This window comes from Sminthopsis crassicaudata, chromosome 1, assembly GCF_048593235.1.
Source record: "Sminthopsis crassicaudata isolate SCR6 chromosome 1, ASM4859323v1, whole genome shotgun sequence".
In the NCBI taxonomy this organism is placed as follows: domain Eukaryota; kingdom Metazoa; phylum Chordata; class Mammalia; order Dasyuromorphia; family Dasyuridae; genus Sminthopsis; species Sminthopsis crassicaudata.
The window spans coordinates 412,873,892-412,892,846 of NC_133617.1; the positions used below are offsets into that span (position 1 = coordinate 412,873,892).

Sequence of the window (18,955 nt, forward strand, 5' to 3'; positions counted from 1 at the left end):
CTTAGTAAATCAAAGTATTAGTTCTTATTTTTATTTTTTAAATTGAAAACTAACAATCCCATATAAAGTCTAGGTCAGGTCCATGATTGAGCAACAAGCTTTTTTCTTATTAAGTTTTAACAACAAAAAGCACCTCAAACACTTTTATTTAGATTTCAAGACATTTTTGATGACACAGATTGACAGAATAATTACCTCATTGGACACATCCACAACTAAGTTGTCATCGCTTTTATCACCATCACTGTCCTAAAAAATTATTTTAAAATAGTCCTAGTTAATAGAATGCCAAAGGTATTCAAATCATATAATTTAATTTGTATTACCAGAGCCTTATTAATGAAACCACAATCTCCTTTTTAAAACTCATATATATTTATATATATATATATATTATATATATATAATATATATGTATGTATATATATATATATATATATATATACACACACACATGTAAATATTCTGATATATATTAGACTATTTACTTTTTCTCTTTCTCTTAATTTTAAATAGGATATCAAAGGTGTTCTTGGATGCCATGCTTATCTTAAAACATCAATAGTTAAATTCAGCCAACATTTACAAAGCACCCACTACTCCTATGTAGGTACTAGAGATATAAAAGATAAAAAGACAGTCTGTTTCCTAGAAGAGTTTAGAATCAAAATGGGGGTGAGAGAAGAAGACAAAAATATTACATATACACAAAACTGAGTACAACACAAGTGGAACTTGACTCGTGGGACAGGTGAAGAAGAGAGAAATCCCATTTAGAGGGAGAATGTATTAGAGAAAGCTTCATGGAAGAGGGGACATTGGAATCACTACTGAAGAGAGAGTAATAAAAGAAATGGAAGAGAGAATAGCTTCCAGACTTGTATATAAGACTGTATGAAGGAAAGGGAAGTATAGAACAAGGTCAGGGAAGAATAGTTAAGAACGTAATTTAGCTTGGATATAAAATATAAGGAATAAGGCTAGAAAGGTAAAGAAGATTCAGATTAATGACAGAATTCAGGCTATTTCCTCATATTTCATCTTCCCCTTCCTAAATTCCCTATTAAGAGAAACACCACAGTTATAGTCACTCAAGCCTGTAAGGGTATAGCATCCTCATTCTTCATGCACAATCTATTGTCAAATGGTGATATTTCTATCTTTATTTCTAACATCTCTCATTTATTTGTCCTTCTCTTCAGTAATATCCACAACTGTAATTAGTTCCAGCTCTCATCACCTTTAGCCAGGAATACCTTAATAAATCTTCTATTTTATAATTCTGCCTTATTTCCTTCAAGAGTTATATGAAATCTCATTTTCTGCAGGCCTTTCCAGTACCATCCTCCCCAGCAGCTAGGGCCTTCCCCCTCCTTCAGACTGCCTCTCTGAATATATCGTTTGTATAACCAATTGTCTACTCTCCTCTATTAGAACATTCCTTAAGAGCAAGAACTGTTCTTTGTCTTTTTTCTTTTAACATTCCTTGTCTTTAATGACTGGCTTAAATTAAGTTTAATAAAAATGGGTTGACTGAGGAGGGCCTTAAAATACTAGGATAAGGAATTAATATCTTATTCTAAAGGAAATAAGGCGAGGTATCAGTAAATCAATTCTCCATGAAGTTGCAGTCACCATACTTTGATTCATCTGCTACTTAACCAAAAAAAGGAACAAGTTCCTGACTAATTACTGATTGCAATGGAATTTTTAATACATAGATAGAGGGTAATGTTTACATTACCCTTAAAAGTCAATCTACATTGCAAAAAAAAAAAAAAAAAAAAAAAAAAAAAAAGAAATTGCCCCCATATACTTGAGGCTTTTGAGGGGAGTTAGTCCTTCCAGAATGTGGGCAATAGCAGAAATGCTTTTATCAACAATTCAACACATATTTAATTAATATCTACTATGTACAAAAATATCAGAGAAAACTCAAAATGAGAAAGGAGTTTGTATTCCACAAGAGAGATATACAAATCTAACTCAACATAGTGTATATGGAAAGCAATATCAAGAGAAGAAAACATAGGTGGGGAGGGAGGAGAGCACAGCGACCCAGCCAGCTGTAACTGTAAAGGAAGCAAAAGATTCTAAGAAGTGGTCATGAGGAGAGTGTTCATCCCAGATCACATCTGCTGAGGCTAGCAGCAGGGAACAACTAATGCAACACTGTGGAGGCAACTTCGGGATCTCTTGGGCAGAGTTACAATAAGAAATAAGATTGGAAAGGCAGGTAGGAGTTAGTGTATAGTGGGCTCTAAATTCTGAATTATATTCTAGAGAGTAGGAAAATAATCTAAGGGGCAATAAGATTCACCACATTACAGAATATGCCCAAGTTTCTCACTGTATGAGTCACAAATGGCCAAGGTGATTAAAGGATCACATACGTAGGTTCTGGAAAGGCCCTCAGAGATGATCCAATACAACTTCCTCACATTGAACTGAGCTAATGAGACTAAAAAGGTTAAAGGACTGCCTAAAACGCATGAGTAGTAAACACAGGACTTTGGGATGGACTCCAGGCCTCTGCCTCCCACACTAGAGCTTTCCTACCATCAAAGCAGCACTGCTGCTCTATTGCCAATGCCAGCTTTAAAACCAAGACTGTCCTCTTTAATACAGATACAGTTTAGTGGAAATAATGGCAAGCTTAGAAATCAAGAGATCCCTTAGCTGGAAGGTTTGCCACTAACTGGTTCTCAGACCTCAGGCAAGGTCCCTAAACCCTTAGAGCATCCTTCATTTCAACAAAGGAAAAACCACACCAGGGCTGCTGGACCTGGGGTAATCTACTCAAACCTCTTCATTTTTAAGAGAGGAACAAACTGTGGCTTGGCTTAGGATGGCAGAGTAGTAAGTGGCAGAGCAGGGGAAGAAATAAGCATTTATAGAGCACCTACTATGTGCCAGGATTGTGCTTAAGTTCCTTTTCAAACGTACCCCCATCTTCCTCATAAAGCCCCTGCAAGGGTTTCTCCCCATTTTAGAGTTGAGGAAACAGGCACACAGAAGTTAAGTGATTTGCCCATAGATATGCGGACAGAACTGGTGAGATCAGAGAGCCAAATTCACTAGAAATTTACCAAGTCCCAGAGTGTGTAACTGGGAAATGTTTAACAAGATAAATAAAAATACAACAAAGATAATGTTAATTTGCAGTTTTGTAAGTCAATATGCCACCCACAGGGATTCACTTCTATTTGCCTTTGTTACCAGGGGGCTGGATAATCTCCTAGATCCCTTCTAGTTCAAATGGTCTATAATATTATAGACCATAACTGGCAAGAGGCTTAGTCTTTTACCCAACTCCAAAACTATTTCCAAATGGTTAATACGGAGTAATGGGGGGAGGGGGTAGATATCAAATGAAAATGGGTTTTTTTTCTCGCATTGGTCCTTCTTGCACCTCTACATCTGAGGTTCAATAAAGTACAGCATTAGAGAGTTGAGACAGGTGGTGTGTAGGTTTTAAGAGTAAATATTCTAAAGTACAATGATCAATTCCCTCTGCAGTGTTAGGTAAACAGGAGGTCTGATAATTCCTCAGAGGCCCCTCCTACACAGCTCCTTTACTTGGCACCAAACTATCCAAAATAAACAAAATAAGCCCCTTCATGGGTTGTTTACTTACATAGTGACTGGAATCTTTATCATCCACCTTTCTTTTTTTGATTTCACTGGAATATTCGGGTCCATTTCTCCGTTTATCTGTTCCTCTTAGGCTATCTGGTACCAAGAGAGAATTACTCTGCCAAAGGGGAAAAAAAAAGTCAATCGGAAATTTCTTTTTAAAGAACTCCTTGTACTTTGTGAACTGCAAAATGGGACATGATACCTAGCAAAGCCTTTTATTCCATTTAACTCAAGTCATCATCAAAAGACTTTTAAAGCAAACATTTAAAGAGGTTCATACATTTTGGAGAGGGGACCCTGTCTTTGCTCACATCAAGCAAGTCAGCTGGCTGACTTTGCACCTTAACATTTAGATTCCTATCCAGCTCAATTCATTGTAGAGGGGAAGAGCTTACAATTTATTGGTAAAAATACATTTGGGGGTATATTTTTAGTGATTTACTAGCTGGGAACAAAAAAAAAAAAAGGGAAAGGGGAGACAAATGAACTAATAAAACTTGGAAGAAACAACCTTCCTAGGCATTTCTATGAACACCAGGGTTGCCAGAAAGACACTGAAAACTCTTCAAAAGAGATGGGTGTGGGCTAACAATTTAGCTTCCTAAAAGACAAATCACATTTTCCACCACAATAACAAAGAAGCCCAATTGAATTCCTTTCAATTTACTGTTGGAAATAAGATTTGGCGTTTTCACCTTTAATGTTCAACTCAACGACAGCCCTGGAATTTAAGAACTTTGAACAACCACAATAACTTATCCCCCCCCCCAAAAAAAATAGGTGGTTCAGTCACAGTGAATCTTAAATGAGGAGGCCAGCCTCCCCAGGACAAAAGACAAGAGCAAAGACTAATCTTTTCCACAAACTACATAGCCTCCTTTCATTCAGATATGCTAAGTACAAACTGTTGACTCAAAGAAAACTGGCATTTTAGAAATTTTGGGGTCACATGCCCTGATTCCATATGCCTACAATCCCTATCTCCCCTCAGGCTAAAGCATTACAACATGTTACAAAGAGTTCTTTTAAAGTGCAGGATTAGCATATGCAAGGGGCCAATTTGTTCAGTGATGTGTTCAGGCCATTAACAAAGCTGAAAGGGGGGTGGGAGTGGTGAGAGTAAAGCAGTTCTTTCACAAAGCTACCCCCCACTCCCCCACCCCCTTCTCCAAGAAGGCCAGAGAATTAAGAGAAGGGAAGGAAGGGGCCAACCCACATTTGCCCTGCGTTCCTCAGCCTCTTCAAAAACAAACTTTGGGTTATAAAGCTTTGGTTTCCAGGAGTAGATGCAAAAGGGCAAATATTTTATAGCACATTTTAAAACCATGCCTCAGTTCAGCAGGCATTTAGGGTTTCTTTTGCAGAGATAATGGAGCAGTTTGTCATTTCTTTTTCTAGTTCATTTTGCTGATGAGGAAACTGAGACAAGCAGAAATAAGTGACTTTTTTTGGGTCACACAAAAGTGTCTGAGGCCAGATTTGAATTGGGAAGACAAGCCTGACTGCAAGCCAAACGCTCTTATCCATGGCCCCCATCTAGCTGCTTACCAGAACAGGCAGGCAAAGTAGGGGAGATAGTGTGGGTGGGGATCCCCCCAAATCAGATTTGTCACCAGGGAGCTTTCCTCTTAAACCCGAAACCATAAGAAAGAACAGGAGGAGGAGGAGGAGGAGGAGGAGGAGGAAGAAAATGGGGAACTGAAGGCAATCTGAATTCTCTTTGGCCTACTTCGGGGGCCGTATTTGAAAGCTAGATTCAAGCTCTTTTATTCATGACTGCTCAAGCTAAACAAATGCCAAGGAGGCTTACATAAAAGCATAGGGGAGAAGGGCCCAGAGCAATTCAGTATAAAGGAACGCCAAAGTAATGTCTTCACCAGAGTATTTTGTGGCAGAGAGTTGGGCTCTTTGGATCATTGAACTAATTACCTTGATAAAATGAGTGCAGGAAAATAACTATCAATTGGCCAGCTCCCCATCTCAAGAAAGGTGGGAGTAGTCCAATGTTAGCTCTCTGCAAAGTTGGCTTCCCAGAGGTTGCTTAGTTTTATGTCAAAGTTCCTTTCCACTGGATGATAGTGGGAAATCACTACTTTATACTAGGTAAGATTATGCCTCTTTAAGAGGTACAATGACTACCACAAGGAAGCCAAAAGAAAGCACCTGTGAGAGATTCAGAATTTAAGAACCTGGTTCTGAAGATTAAGAAGGCAGAGGGGAAAAAAAAAGCCCAAATGCTAGTTTCCCACTACAAGTCTTTATTGAACCCTTCCCCTAATATATAAACTTAACGCTCCTTTCCAAAAGGCCTAAAACAGTTTTTTGAATTGGAGCTTGGCTAATTAACATGCCTAAACATCTGCAAATTGCCACTTTCAACTATGGGCTTTAAAAGATCACAAGCACAAAATTTCACTCTAAGTCAAATGAATTCATAGTTAATAGGTCTCAGGGTCTTGGTACAGTGCCTACCACATAGTAAGTGCTAGGGTCTGAGACAGGCTTAAAAATCCTGGGCTAAGGATTCCTGGCCAGGAGTTCTCAAATTCGTAGTACAATAGTGCCTAATAAGTTTGGCCAGTAGAATCATCTAAAACATAGCTCGTATTCCTATAAATGTCCCATTTAAAAGTTACTGAAAGCAAACAGAGCTCATTCTTTGACTCCTTCCTATTTCCTTAATTGTGTCTGTGGTTTCATGATTTCTCATACAAGGAAGGAACTTCCACTCAGTCAGCAAGGTCCTTAGAAATCAAAAGTGAAAAGACAATTTAGTTTGTAAATTAAAAAAAAAAAATACACATGTACATACATATTTAAGGGGAAGGGGGGTAAGATATCATAGGCTCTGGAGTCAGAGGACTTGGATTCAAATTCAGCTTTGGATGTTTATTGTGTTATCTGAGCTACCCCTAAAGCAAGTGACATTTAATTTCCCTGGCTCTAATCTTCAACTGCAAAATGAGTTGGTTAGATTCAGCATCTGAGGTTCCTCCCTAGACTTATTATGCTCAAAAATAAAGGAAATTAAGGAACATTAGGCCTCTTGTACATGTATTAATATGCCTTCTCGCCTCTTTCATATTTGGCTTCATTTGAATTTACATGTAATTTTGAAAGAACCTAAAATTGAGTATTAAATGAATATACTTTTAAGAATTTCCCCTGAAATATTCTAGACATGGGATAAAAATAACAGCATTAATATTGCATTTTAAGGTTAACAAAGTACTTTTAATAAAGGCTATTTCATTTTATTCTTACAATGACCTTGGAAGATAGATGCTATTATTATTTTCATTTTCCAGATAAGAAAATTGAGATAGGCGAAGGTTAAATGACTTGCCAGGGGGCCACATTATGGGTAATGTCTGGCAAATAATAACTCCTAAGTCCAGTACTTTTCATTCTCAGGAACCCTTGGTTGTAACCAAGAATGTATAAAAGAGAAAAAGTAAAGATGGAGAAATTGTCATTAAATGCAAAGTTATTAGGAGATCAATATATAAAATTAAAGTGTCTCACTTTAAATTTCATAATTCTATTATCTTTATACTTCCATAATAATACTGTCACAGAGATACTACTTAAAATCAACATGGATCTTTTATATTCACATTATACTTATTATTATAGACATCCACGCTCATTTTAGGTGTTTTGCTGAGTACTACAATACAGACCAATTAGTCATCTGCTCAAATTGTACATCATGGTCCCTAAAGATTTGTAAAAATTTGCTTTGATCAATCATGACATATCCAAATATAAAGCAAAATTAATATTTGAAAACTCCAAGTGGTAATAAAAAAAAAAGTACCTTAAAAACCATTCTAACTCTATTTGGTGCTCAATGTTACAATGGCCATACTGTATTGCTGATGTTTTAAAAATTAAATCTTAGTTGAACCCCATGAATTGCAAGGCAATCTTTGAGATTAGATGTAAAAGATGCTCTGGAAAGATCTATAAATATCAGTTTTAACAGAAACATAGATTTAGAACTAAAAAGGGTACTTTGAGAACTAAAAAATAATAATTATTAGCACTTATATATTTAAAGTTTGCAAAGCACTTTACCTATATACTATATAATTTAGTCTCCTAACCACCCTGTGACATGATGATGATGAATCCAGTGATAAACTAGCTTGCCCTAGTTGTCTTAGAGCTAGTAAATGGATGAGGCAGGATTCAAAATTGGGCTTTCCTGACCCCAAGAACAGAATTTTATGCACTATGGCACATAGACACCCCAATCCCTCATTTTACAGATGAGGGAAAACAAAGACCAAGAGAAGTGAATTAACTTGTGGAAGATCACATTATGTAGTAAGTAGCAGGAATAGGATTTGAACGCTGGTTCTCCAAGTCCAGATTTAGTGCTCTGTGTAATGTATTACGTTTACTCTATTATGTTTATTTTGCAAAATAAATCAATTTTGCCTTCCAATTAAGCTATTATGTGTCTCTGCCCCTTGAGCAATCTGAACATTTTTGGTTTTTACACACCTGGAAATATTAGAGCACACAATGAACTATACAGATGCTTGGACCCAGAGATACCACTACTAGACCTTAAAAAAAAAACAAAACAAAACAAAACGAAAGAAAAGCAGGAAAAGATCCACATATATAAAAAATATTTATAATAGTTCTTTTTAATCATGGCAAAAAAAATGGAAACCAAGGAGATGCCCCATCAATTCAGAGAATGGTTGAAAACTGTAGTATATGAATGTCAAGAAATATTACTGTTCTGTAACAAAGAAAGACTTGTATGAACTGATGAAAAGTAGTGAGCAAACCAGAATAATTTATAAAATATCATTAATGTTGTGAAAATGGAAAAACTGAAATATTTAAGAACTCTGATCAACTGCAATAACCAACCAAAATGGAAAGAAGCTAAGATGAACAAAGACAGTCCACACCTGCTGAGAGATGGACAAAATATACAAAATGAGATAAACTGTGTTTGTACAAGGTCAACATGTGAATTTGATTCTCTTGATTTATCCATGTCTCTTACAAAGGTTTCTTCTCTCCTTACTCCCCCCACCCTTTTTTTTTTTTTTTTTTTTGCCAGAGAGAAAGGAATACAGAATGAAGAGAAAATCAGCACTTCTTAATTGAAAGAAAAACTCAATTTAAAATGATATGAGGAAGAGAATTAAACCCAAATTAACACACATCTATCACAAAATATTAGTACCACGACTGGGAAAAAAATTATAGGGCTGAATATTAAGTATGATCCAGAATGTCATTTCTTATTTAGATTCATGTACACCAATATCACATGCAAAATGTTAGAAAAAAAAAAGTGGTGTAAACATAGCCTTGTTCTATCAATGAGAAGGGCTGACACGTAAATGTGAAATTTCCTGAGCTCCAATAGAAGGGAGCTTTTGCATCTTATGTAGCTTATAAAGCACTTCAGTCACAGAGAAGTCAAAAGACACTATACTATGGCAACACTTGTGATAGTGGATGACTTGTGACAAAATACCAACAGATGTGGAGGACTGGAGGATAAAGCAACTCCTCTGCTACTAATGGCAGGGATGTGATGGATACAAAGGGGAATGTGCCAGTTAGAAAATGGCACAGTGTGAATAAGTGCATATTTAAAATACCTTAAATGGGCTAATGCACCATACATTACAGAGCACTCTCAAAGACATTTGTGCAACGTAATTTTATGGAGACGGAGTAACAGTTCCTCCTCTTCTCTTTCCTGAATGTGCTGCCCTATCCAGCTCACTAATTGGGAAAAAGTTTTAATGTACTAGGTTGAAAGGTTCAATAGATTCTCTGATAATGTAATGGAAATAAAGGTCCAAAGGTAATAGGAAATAATCCTCCTATTTAAGTCATGTAACTTTAATTGAGTAACCTAACAAATGTCAAGGAACACACCTGGCTGAGTCAGAATGAGCCTTAAGTTGAAAGAACAATAAACTTGGTCATCCTTTCAGACTCTTGGATGTCCTGGAGATGCTACTTGCCTGACTCAAGGATAAAGTAGAGACATCTCAATCGGTAAATTGCAATTTGTACTTCAGACCCTGGCCAGCCAACTCAGAATGACTATAAGGGGCATCTAGGAATCCCAGTGTATTAAAAAAACATCATAACCACTTAGATGTGTGTTCTGTGAACTGAGTAATTTTCCCTGAAAATATATGTATTATAACTTTTCAAATGATAAGATTAATGGAAGAAAATATTCAGTGACAAAAAGCTACTTTTGACTTAATTTCTGAAAACTATGTTTTATTAATTGATACTAAGTGAGTAAAACTATTATAAAACTGTTTTGATGCTAAAGGGGGTTTTCATATTTTAAACAGTTGGAACCACTATCCTAGATATAGTTATAAAAGTTTTAACAAAATTGTTATAAAATTGATTCTTTTACCTTATTCCTTGTATTTTTTTCTCCCACTCACCATTAATACTTGTCCTTGTGGGATAATGTGCTTTTGTAAATAACTCCAGGAAAAAAAAAAAAGCAAACTTAATGAACCATTACATTCTGTCACTTAGCAGAATGTTTGTTCTATACCCTTCAAATATCCTGGGACCTCAAAGCAACTTTTCTGCCAACCAAATCCAAACCATGAAAACATCAGTAGCAAACATAAAAGGAAAACTCACTCATGGGTACACAGAGAGCTGGGCAGGTTTCCTTAATGTGAAGATAATGCACATCACTCAAATGGATTTTTTTTTACTGCCGTGCTGATTACCCCTAGGGACTTTCTCCAATCCACAAGAAAAGTATCTGTGTCAAGAGGTACAGATTGGGAGCTCATGATACCTCATTTATCCTGTTACACTCAGGCAGTGGGAACTTAATTTGCTAGCATACTCTACACATCGACAATTAACTTTACGCCGAACATTATAACAATTAGGTGACGGTGCACCTCATCACATCTGTGTGCCTTCTTTATCTACACCTGGCACCAATTAAATAATTGCCACAAGCTACACTTTTTTTTTTTCTCCAGCACAGTTGGTCATTCACAGATTTTGCTGTACATTTAGAGACTACATGATTGACTTTTTAATCCATTAAGGCGGAATCCTCAGTTATCAGCAGATAGGACAAAAGAGCAAATCTGTTCATTTAGCAGTTCCATCACACCTTGGAGCCTCAGCTACCCAAATCAGTCACAAGGGATAAGTCATCTGTCTTTCTGTACTTTTGTCCTGTCCCTATCTCCTTGCTTCCCCAAAATGACTACAATGTGGGGCCTTATTAATAGTAAGCATCATGATTTTACAACTTTACTTCTTTGTAGCATTTTCATAAAAACCAATACTGTAGCTAGACACTGGAAGTTGAATGGATGTCCATCAATTGGAGAATGGTTGGGTAAATTATGGTATATGAAGGTTATGGAATATTATTGCTCTGTAAGAAATGACCAGCAGGAGGAATACAGAGAGGCCTGGAGAGACTTACAGCAACTGATGCTGAGTGAAATGAACAGAACCAGAAGATCGCTATACACTTCAATGCTGTATGAAGATGTATTCTGATGGAAGTGGATATCTTCAACATAAAGAAGATCCAACTCACTTCCAGTTGATCAATGATGGACAGAAATAACTACACCCAGAGAAGGAACACTGGGAAGCGAATGTAAATTGTTAGCACTACTGTCTGTCTACCCAGGTTACTTATACCTTCGGAATCTAATACTTAATGTGCAACAAGAAAATAGTATTTACACATATATATTGTATCTAGGTTATACTGTAACACGTGTAAAATGTATGGGATTGCCTGTCATCAAGGGGAGGGAGTAGAGGGAGGGAAGGGATAATTTGGAAAAATGAATACAAGGGATAATGTTATTTAAAAAATTACTCAAGCATATATACTGTGAAAAAAATTTATATATAAAAAAAAAGAAATAGCAAAAAGAAAAAATAAATAAATAAATGGAGGAATGAAAAAAAAAAAAAAAAAACCAAAAAAACAATACTGTTACTTCTCCTGGTCATTCTGTAAAGTACGAGTTAGTTGTTGTTCAGTCATTTTATGTGTCCAATTCTTCATGATTCCAATTGGGATTTTCTTGGCAAAGATAACGTGAGTGGTTGGCCATTTCCTTCTCCATCATTTTTTTTTTTTAATTTTACATTTTACAAATAAAGAAATGGAGGCAAACAGGGTTAAGTTACTTGCCCAAGATTGTACAACTGTTAAGTATCTGAGACCAAATTTGAAATCAGGTCTTTCCAACTCTAGATCCAACCCTCTATCCCAAGCATAATTACAGAAGATTATAATGAGACCTATATAGAGAGGATTCCAAAAGTCTTTTTGCACTAAAACTTCTGGGATATCCTATACAAACACACACATTTGATTCTACTTAAACATTAGCCTTCTCTATTAGGAATATGGAGCGAAAAGGGGCACCTACCTTTCACAGGGGTATTATAAGGATCAAGTAAGATAATATTTGTAAGGCCTTTACTTAACACAATGCATGGAACATACTAGGCTTGATCAATGAATGATTGTTCCCTTTCTCTTCATGAATTAAGTATATTCTTCACCAGAACTTTAAAAAAAAATTAACTATGAAATAACTTGCCTTCATCTTCTTTTCTATTGATCCCTTAGTAAGTTAAAATCAAGAATTATATCTAGTACTTCTTCCTCTTTTTGTTCTTTTTGGCAAATGTATCAGATGTAAGTTACTGAAAGGGAGAGATTGGTGGCATTTTACAGGGGAAGGACTATGAAAACAAAAGCCACTTGTGTAACTACATCATATACACAAAATACAGTTTTCAGGGCTATAGATGCCTCAAAAAGTTTATAATTCTAAAAATTGGGCAACAGAAAAAGACCATATGGAGACTTTTGTTGAATGCACCTAAAGATAGCTATAACTAATGGCAGACCTTACAACTACCCATAAATGACCATTGTGAATAATGAATATAAAACAAAAGCTAAAAGACTCTTAAGCTCCCAAAATATAGGCTAGTCATGAATATTGAAAAATTAGTTTTCACAAACAATATAAAACTAGATTATTACTTTTGACAAGATAGTTCTTTACACTATTAACTTAGACTTTGAAATATAAATTACTTCATATGCACTTTGAGTTTCATCTAAACTCTGCTATGCTGTGGGAAATGTCAAGTTATATGTAAAACAACATTAACTTTTATTTGATGAACACAGATTCTGCTAGGTGTATAAAAAAAAAAGGTGCCCCATTCTCCTCATATAAAAGGGATAATAGAAATATAAATCTAATAAACATTTATTTAATGTACCTACTATGCATGTGCTAGAAAAGGAAAATGAAACCACTTTTTCTTTAAGAATAATCTCGGCCAAAAAAAAAAGCTAAACTTAAAATAATAATAATAATCATGATATAATAGAAAGAATTACGGACAAGTTATCAGGAAATCCAATTTCTAAGTACCTATATTATGCCACTGACTAGCTAGCTGGTCAACTTTAGGCAAGTAACCTATCCTCTCTAAATCTATTTCCTATTCTATAAATTGAAGGAGTTCGATATAATGGCTTCTAAGGTTCCTTTCGAGCTCAAAATTCAATTATTCTCTGTAATTCTATTTCACATGTTTCAGATTACACATATCAATAACTTATGGAAAATTTTAGCTTTATATGCTCACCTTAGCATCTGTTTAAGCCCTTACCAACAACTAATTCAAATTTCCTTTTTTAAAAGTGTGACAGAAAAAATGCTACTAATTTTAAATCTTTCTGATGTGGACTTTTCCCCCATTAGAACCTAAGAAATAAAGCCTAAATCTAATACATTTTCAAATCAATTCCAAATTCAAATAAAATCCCATAGTTTTATACAGCTAAATACTGCTTCAATAAGCCCTAAATTTCCTTGTTGAATGATCACCTTCTAGTAAACTAAAAAGAAAAGGAAACAAACAAACAAAACCCTTAGAAAAGTTTTTCAGTTTCTTGGGAATTTGTGTGATAAAAAGGACCTTGGAACTGGAAATTTTCTAAATACCCCTATCAAGATTCAATTTAAAAATCAACCAATTCTAGAACAGTTACATGGTGTGATCTAAAGACTATGCTCTTGAAACCTCTTACATAATGAACATATTGTCAATGTATCTGAAGCCTCACTAATTGGCAATTGCGGTTTACACTAAGTAAAAGTTATCATAAAAGTTACCAAGTTTATTCTCAATTTTCCAACATAAATATAAAACTGCCCAATCCTCCTGGGAAGAAAAAAAAAAGAAGCATTTAATTATTGAAAATTTGGATGAACTAGTAAGTCTATGATACGTCTTCCCTAATCCCAAAACCTGAACAACTTTGGTTCCAGATGAATCATCCAATTTTTATACTTTATTTAAATACGGGCTGTTTAATATGGGAAGGACGAGAGAAAGCTAATGAGCAACAAAACAGACACCTCTCCTTAACTCTCTGTTGCAAACAATCATCAGTGGGCATGAATATTACATGGTATATACTCATGTTTCTGTCTGCCCAGTCTTGGGCTTGGTATTTCGGTAATATTTATTTTTTTTTTTAATTTAAAAGCACAGATGCATATTTTCTAAATTACCCACATATCCTCTTAATTCTTACATTAAACTGCATCAAATTATATGCTCATCAGGAATCATAAGTGTATTCCTATAAGAAGAAAAATAGTCAAATTATACATTATATAGTAGCAATAAGGCAGGTCAGACTACATAACTGTGACACCTGCCTGATTTGCATTATAGGCTCATAATATTATGAATTAATAACAAATGCTATAGATCCTGCCTCAGATATAGAAAATTAAATATTTTCAAAACTGCAATGGAAAGACAATAAGCAATGATTTGGTGTTTTTGTATTAATTTATTGATTTATGCAATATCTAATTTTCACTTTGTAATGTACTAGAATTCATTCAATGATTTCTAAATACTAATAGCAGAGCTTGGCTAAGAAAAAAAAATTCAAGAATGATTTTAAACTTCTTTAAGGAGATTTCAGTCTCTAAGATCATACCCTGCTAAAATTTCTCAACTTTTCAATATATAAACTAGAGACAATTAGCAAAATAAAATATATGCTAATTTGGGAAATCTAGGAAAATCCCACTTCACTATTTGAAATGTAAAACGAAAAAAAAAATGTTAAAAAGAAAAAATCACAGGTGATTGTTACCATTAATATGTCCCAAACCTTTCATATGTAGGATATCAACTAATTATAGATATTTGCTAATAGGAGATATAAGATTCCACTGTCTTTTGATATCTTTTCATTATCTCAAGTTTCCCCAGGAGTTTGATCTCATTTATATAGGATATAAACTGTAACCAATTCATACCTTTCCACACTGCCACACTTGTCCATTTTCATTTATCAGCTTACCACAGGGACCGAACAAATGTGATATGGCCCTTATTTAATTTATAGAACTATTTGACTTTTTTAAAAATTAATTTTACACACACACACACACACACACACACACACACACACACACACACACACATATGCCTTGTGAATAAAGCACTAGTCCTGGAGTTAGATGATCTGAGTTCAGATCTGACTTCAGACATTTACTAGTTATTTTACTTCTGTCTGGTTTTGTTTCCTTCTCTCTAAAAATGGGGAAAATAATAGGACCTACATTCCTAGGGTTGTTGTGAGGATTAAATGAGATCTAATTATAAAGTACTTAGCACAGTATCTGGCATGTGTGTCATAAGTTACTTTATTATCATACACACATCCACATACACAGGAACAAACACACATGCACATACAGATACATACATATGTGGTTTTTTTTTTTATATTTGGGGACAAGCACTATTATCTAATCTTATAGTGGCATCTACTTTTTGACACTTCAAAGAAGACATTCTTAACTTAGGGTCCATTAATGCTTTTAAAAAAACACTTTGATAATTGCATTTCACTGTAATTGGCTCCTTTAGCATCCAAGGAATTTTGTTTTATACATTTACAAACATTATTCTCAAAGGGTCTGAAGACTTCACAGGCCTGCCCAAAGGATCTTTGACAGGAAAAAATGCTTAAAAGAAGCTTAGAGAAAAGGAAGAGGAAGGAAAGGAAATAGGAAAATGCTAACAATTTATGGAAACATTCAGAGAAAATAAAACTTACAAATCCTGACAGTAAATACTAAAAGTTCCATTTCCCTTCATCATTTGACACCATGTATATTGTTCCTTAAACTGTGATGCTTTCTTAGCATATTCTAGAGAGGATATCTGACAGGAATTTTTCAAAAAGTCTAACAGACGGGGCTCACCAAAACCAGTCTCCCTAGCAACAATTCAACAAAAAACATCTTCACAAAGATTTTCCAGAATAACTATTGTTAACTTTTAGTCTTACGTGGGGAAGAAGGAAAAAGGAATTAGGTTTTTCATTTTTTAAAACATTTAGGTATTCTCTTTCCTAAAGCTCCAAAGATCTTTGATATGAAAATAGCACACAAAAATAAATAAATAAATAAATGAAATTTAAAATAGGGCATCTTGTTTTATTATATACAAGAATTATCATATACAAGATGCTCACAATTCTTCAATCTTCTTAAGCCTCAAAAACAGGCATGGGAGTGGGGGTTGAATGGGAAAGGGACCAAAAGAAAAGAGAAATCACAATGGCAGGCAATGCTAGTTTCTTTCAATGTGTTTTTACTATTCTAGTCTCTAAGGCCCACTTTTCATCAAATAGTGGCAACCAGAAAGGAGGAGGCATGTAGGAGCTGTGGAGAATGCAAAATGAACAAGGTTAAGTGAACCCCACATGCATATAGCATCTTCACCTATATGACCTTACTTTCTTAGGATTTAATTCAGATAAAGATTTTAATGTAATTTTATTTAAATTGAAGTTCATGCCCCAAAGGCAAACACTTAAGAGAAACTATGGTGCATGGGGAAATCAAGTAGCTTAGAAATATCCATAAGGATGTAATCAATCACTCAGTAAGAGGTAACATTTGCTCACCATGGATTCTGATTTCTCACCTGGAAGGTTCACATAAAAGGAGTTTGCATAACCTCTTAAAGGCAACCTGAACTCCATGCACAACCATGGGTTTGTTATTGATATGATCTGAGGAAAATACACACTAAAGCATATTCAACAACTACAGCAAGCAATTCTCTGTACTTTGCCAGTAGTGACAAAGCTTTTAAACAAAATAATGCTGCCTTCTGAGCTAACACAAAAAAACTGGAAACCTCAGAAAGGAAACCAAATTTTCATTTAAAAACAACAATGAAAACGACCAAAATATAAAGAAAAAGCCCCAAACTAAAAAGAACATAAGAGAGTGTGTGTGTGTGTGTGTGTGTGTGTGTAGGGCAAAAGAGAAGTAAAAATCTGGGCAAGTGTTGGGAAAATGGAATATTTTTTATGTTAGGAATTTTAGTACTTACTGTGCCCGGTTCTCTGTCTGATCCCGTGGTTACCAAGAAACGCACAGACATGCCCGTTCAGACACAGAGGCAAGAACAGAAATAAAAAAAAGGGGGGAAAAATTAGAACACAAGCCCCGAACAGTTTTAAAAATGGCTTTTATTTATATAAGTCATTGCACATTCCTAATACAGTGATTTCCTGAAAATTACAGTATTTTGTAAACATAGATTTACAGTTTAACCATACACAAAGCCTATTTTTTTTAATTTCATGACAGAATAAATTACTTTCTTCAAAAATTAGTCAAGTGCAATTTTGCCCAATATTTAATGCATACTAGAATTAAAGCCTATGAAACTAAGTAGTAACAGATGCAATTATCTAACCTTTCATTTGAACACATTCACTTTAAAATTTAACTTTCATTTCACCCCATTTCACAACATTACTTTCTTTGAAAATCACCCAATTAAGCAGTTAACAGTTTTCCATAATATGGTGCAGGCCACTGACATTACATTAAGCAGTTGCCAAGATGTCAAAAAAAAAAAAAAAAAAAAAAAAAGCTCCACAATCTATAGTGGGAGAAAGCCTACAAATAAATCCCCATCATTTCAAACACTGAAAACTTCCGTTTTTCAGTGGTAAAAAGGTTTTTGACAGTTCCTTTTTTTCTCATTTTATATAAACTTGGGATTTCTTTAGGAGATGGATACAACTTTGCAGCATTGTATGAATATTCATTGGACAAAGAATCAGGTCCTAATCAGGCTTGCCATGCCTCTCACCTCTGTGGTGGTCTGCATCGTGATGTTTCTTGTCATCTTTTATTGCCAAGTGAGACTGCCCGCTCAATGCACTAGAGAGGGCCAGCAGCCCGGCGCTGCTTCCGAGGGGGGGGATCCCAGGAGGCTGGAGTCCGGATGGGTGAGGTGTTAGAGGCACTGGGGGTCCATGGCCGTGAGAGAGATGCTGAGCCTGCAATTGCTGCTGCTGTGGGCATGTGGTCGTGGGTCATTCCCAGAAGAAATGAGAACCATGAAATGAGGGCATGAGGAAAAAGAATTAAGAGGCATAAAATGCAGAGAAAGGAAGAAAAGGGAGGGAAGAAGGGAGAAAAAAATAAACATATGGTTAACTCTTTAGATTCAAAGATCATGCTCTTCATGTATTTTTTTTCTCTCTCCCCAAACTGTAATTTCTGAATTCTCTAGATACTAGGTTCTACCCACTTTCTTTTTGAGTGAGTAGTACACTGGGCTAAGAATCAGAAAGAACTGAGTTCAATTTTGACCACAGCCAATTACTACTAGTGTGTCCCTGGGCATGCTGCCTCTGTTTCTTCATCTGTAAAAATGGGGATAAATAACAGCGCCGATTTCAGAGGGCAGTTCTGAGAATAGCATGAGACAATAATGATAAAGCACTTAGCACAATGTCTGGCACATAGTAAGCGCTATGTAAATTTTACCTATTATTATGATCATACCTCCTAAAAGTTTGTTACTTTTAATTAAGATAGGCCTGATTAGTTTATTTAAATAGATAGCATCAGTGGCTAAGTTTCCAGGTTCTCCATTTCCGAATCTGCTTAATCTCTAATCTCCTTTCAACCACATACCCTTGGCATTAATCTAACACCACATTGACAAAGACAGCCAAATTGATTTTTCTCATTTGTTAAAAGGAATAAAGAAACCAAGAGGTAGAAGAGTTACTTTCTTATTTAAAGGGCTGCCATGGGGAAGAGGGGGAAGATTAAGCTTATTCTGTTTAGCTCTAGAAGTCAGAACTAGGACCAACTAATTGAAGTAGCAGGGAGGCATGGGCTCAAAATAAATCAAAATAACT

The 18,955-nt window shown here is 35.3% G+C and overlaps 1 protein-coding gene across 12 annotated transcripts in view; it reads right to left on the bottom strand.

Moving 5' to 3' along the window:
- The window catches only part of LOC141550006 (transducin-like enhancer protein 1), a 118,477-nt gene that overhangs the window by 48,107 nt on the left and 51,415 nt on the right, over positions 1–18,955 (bottom strand). For 8 of the 12 annotated variants that reach the window (XM_074280126.1, XM_074280121.1, XM_074280131.1 and 5 more), the window contains 4 exons: positions 17,893–18,097; positions 17,122–17,138; positions 3,638–3,754; positions 196–249 (listed from right to left, as the gene is read on the bottom strand). In XM_074280126.1, the coding sequence (XP_074136227.1) occupies positions 196–249; positions 3,638–3,754; positions 17,122–17,138; positions 17,893–18,097 (393 nt within the window). The remainder of the gene's footprint in view (positions 1–195; positions 250–3,637; positions 3,755–17,121; positions 17,139–17,892; positions 18,098–18,955) is intronic. The other 4 variants (XM_074280132.1, XM_074280129.1, XM_074280127.1 and 1 more) reach the window with 1 other exon arrangement.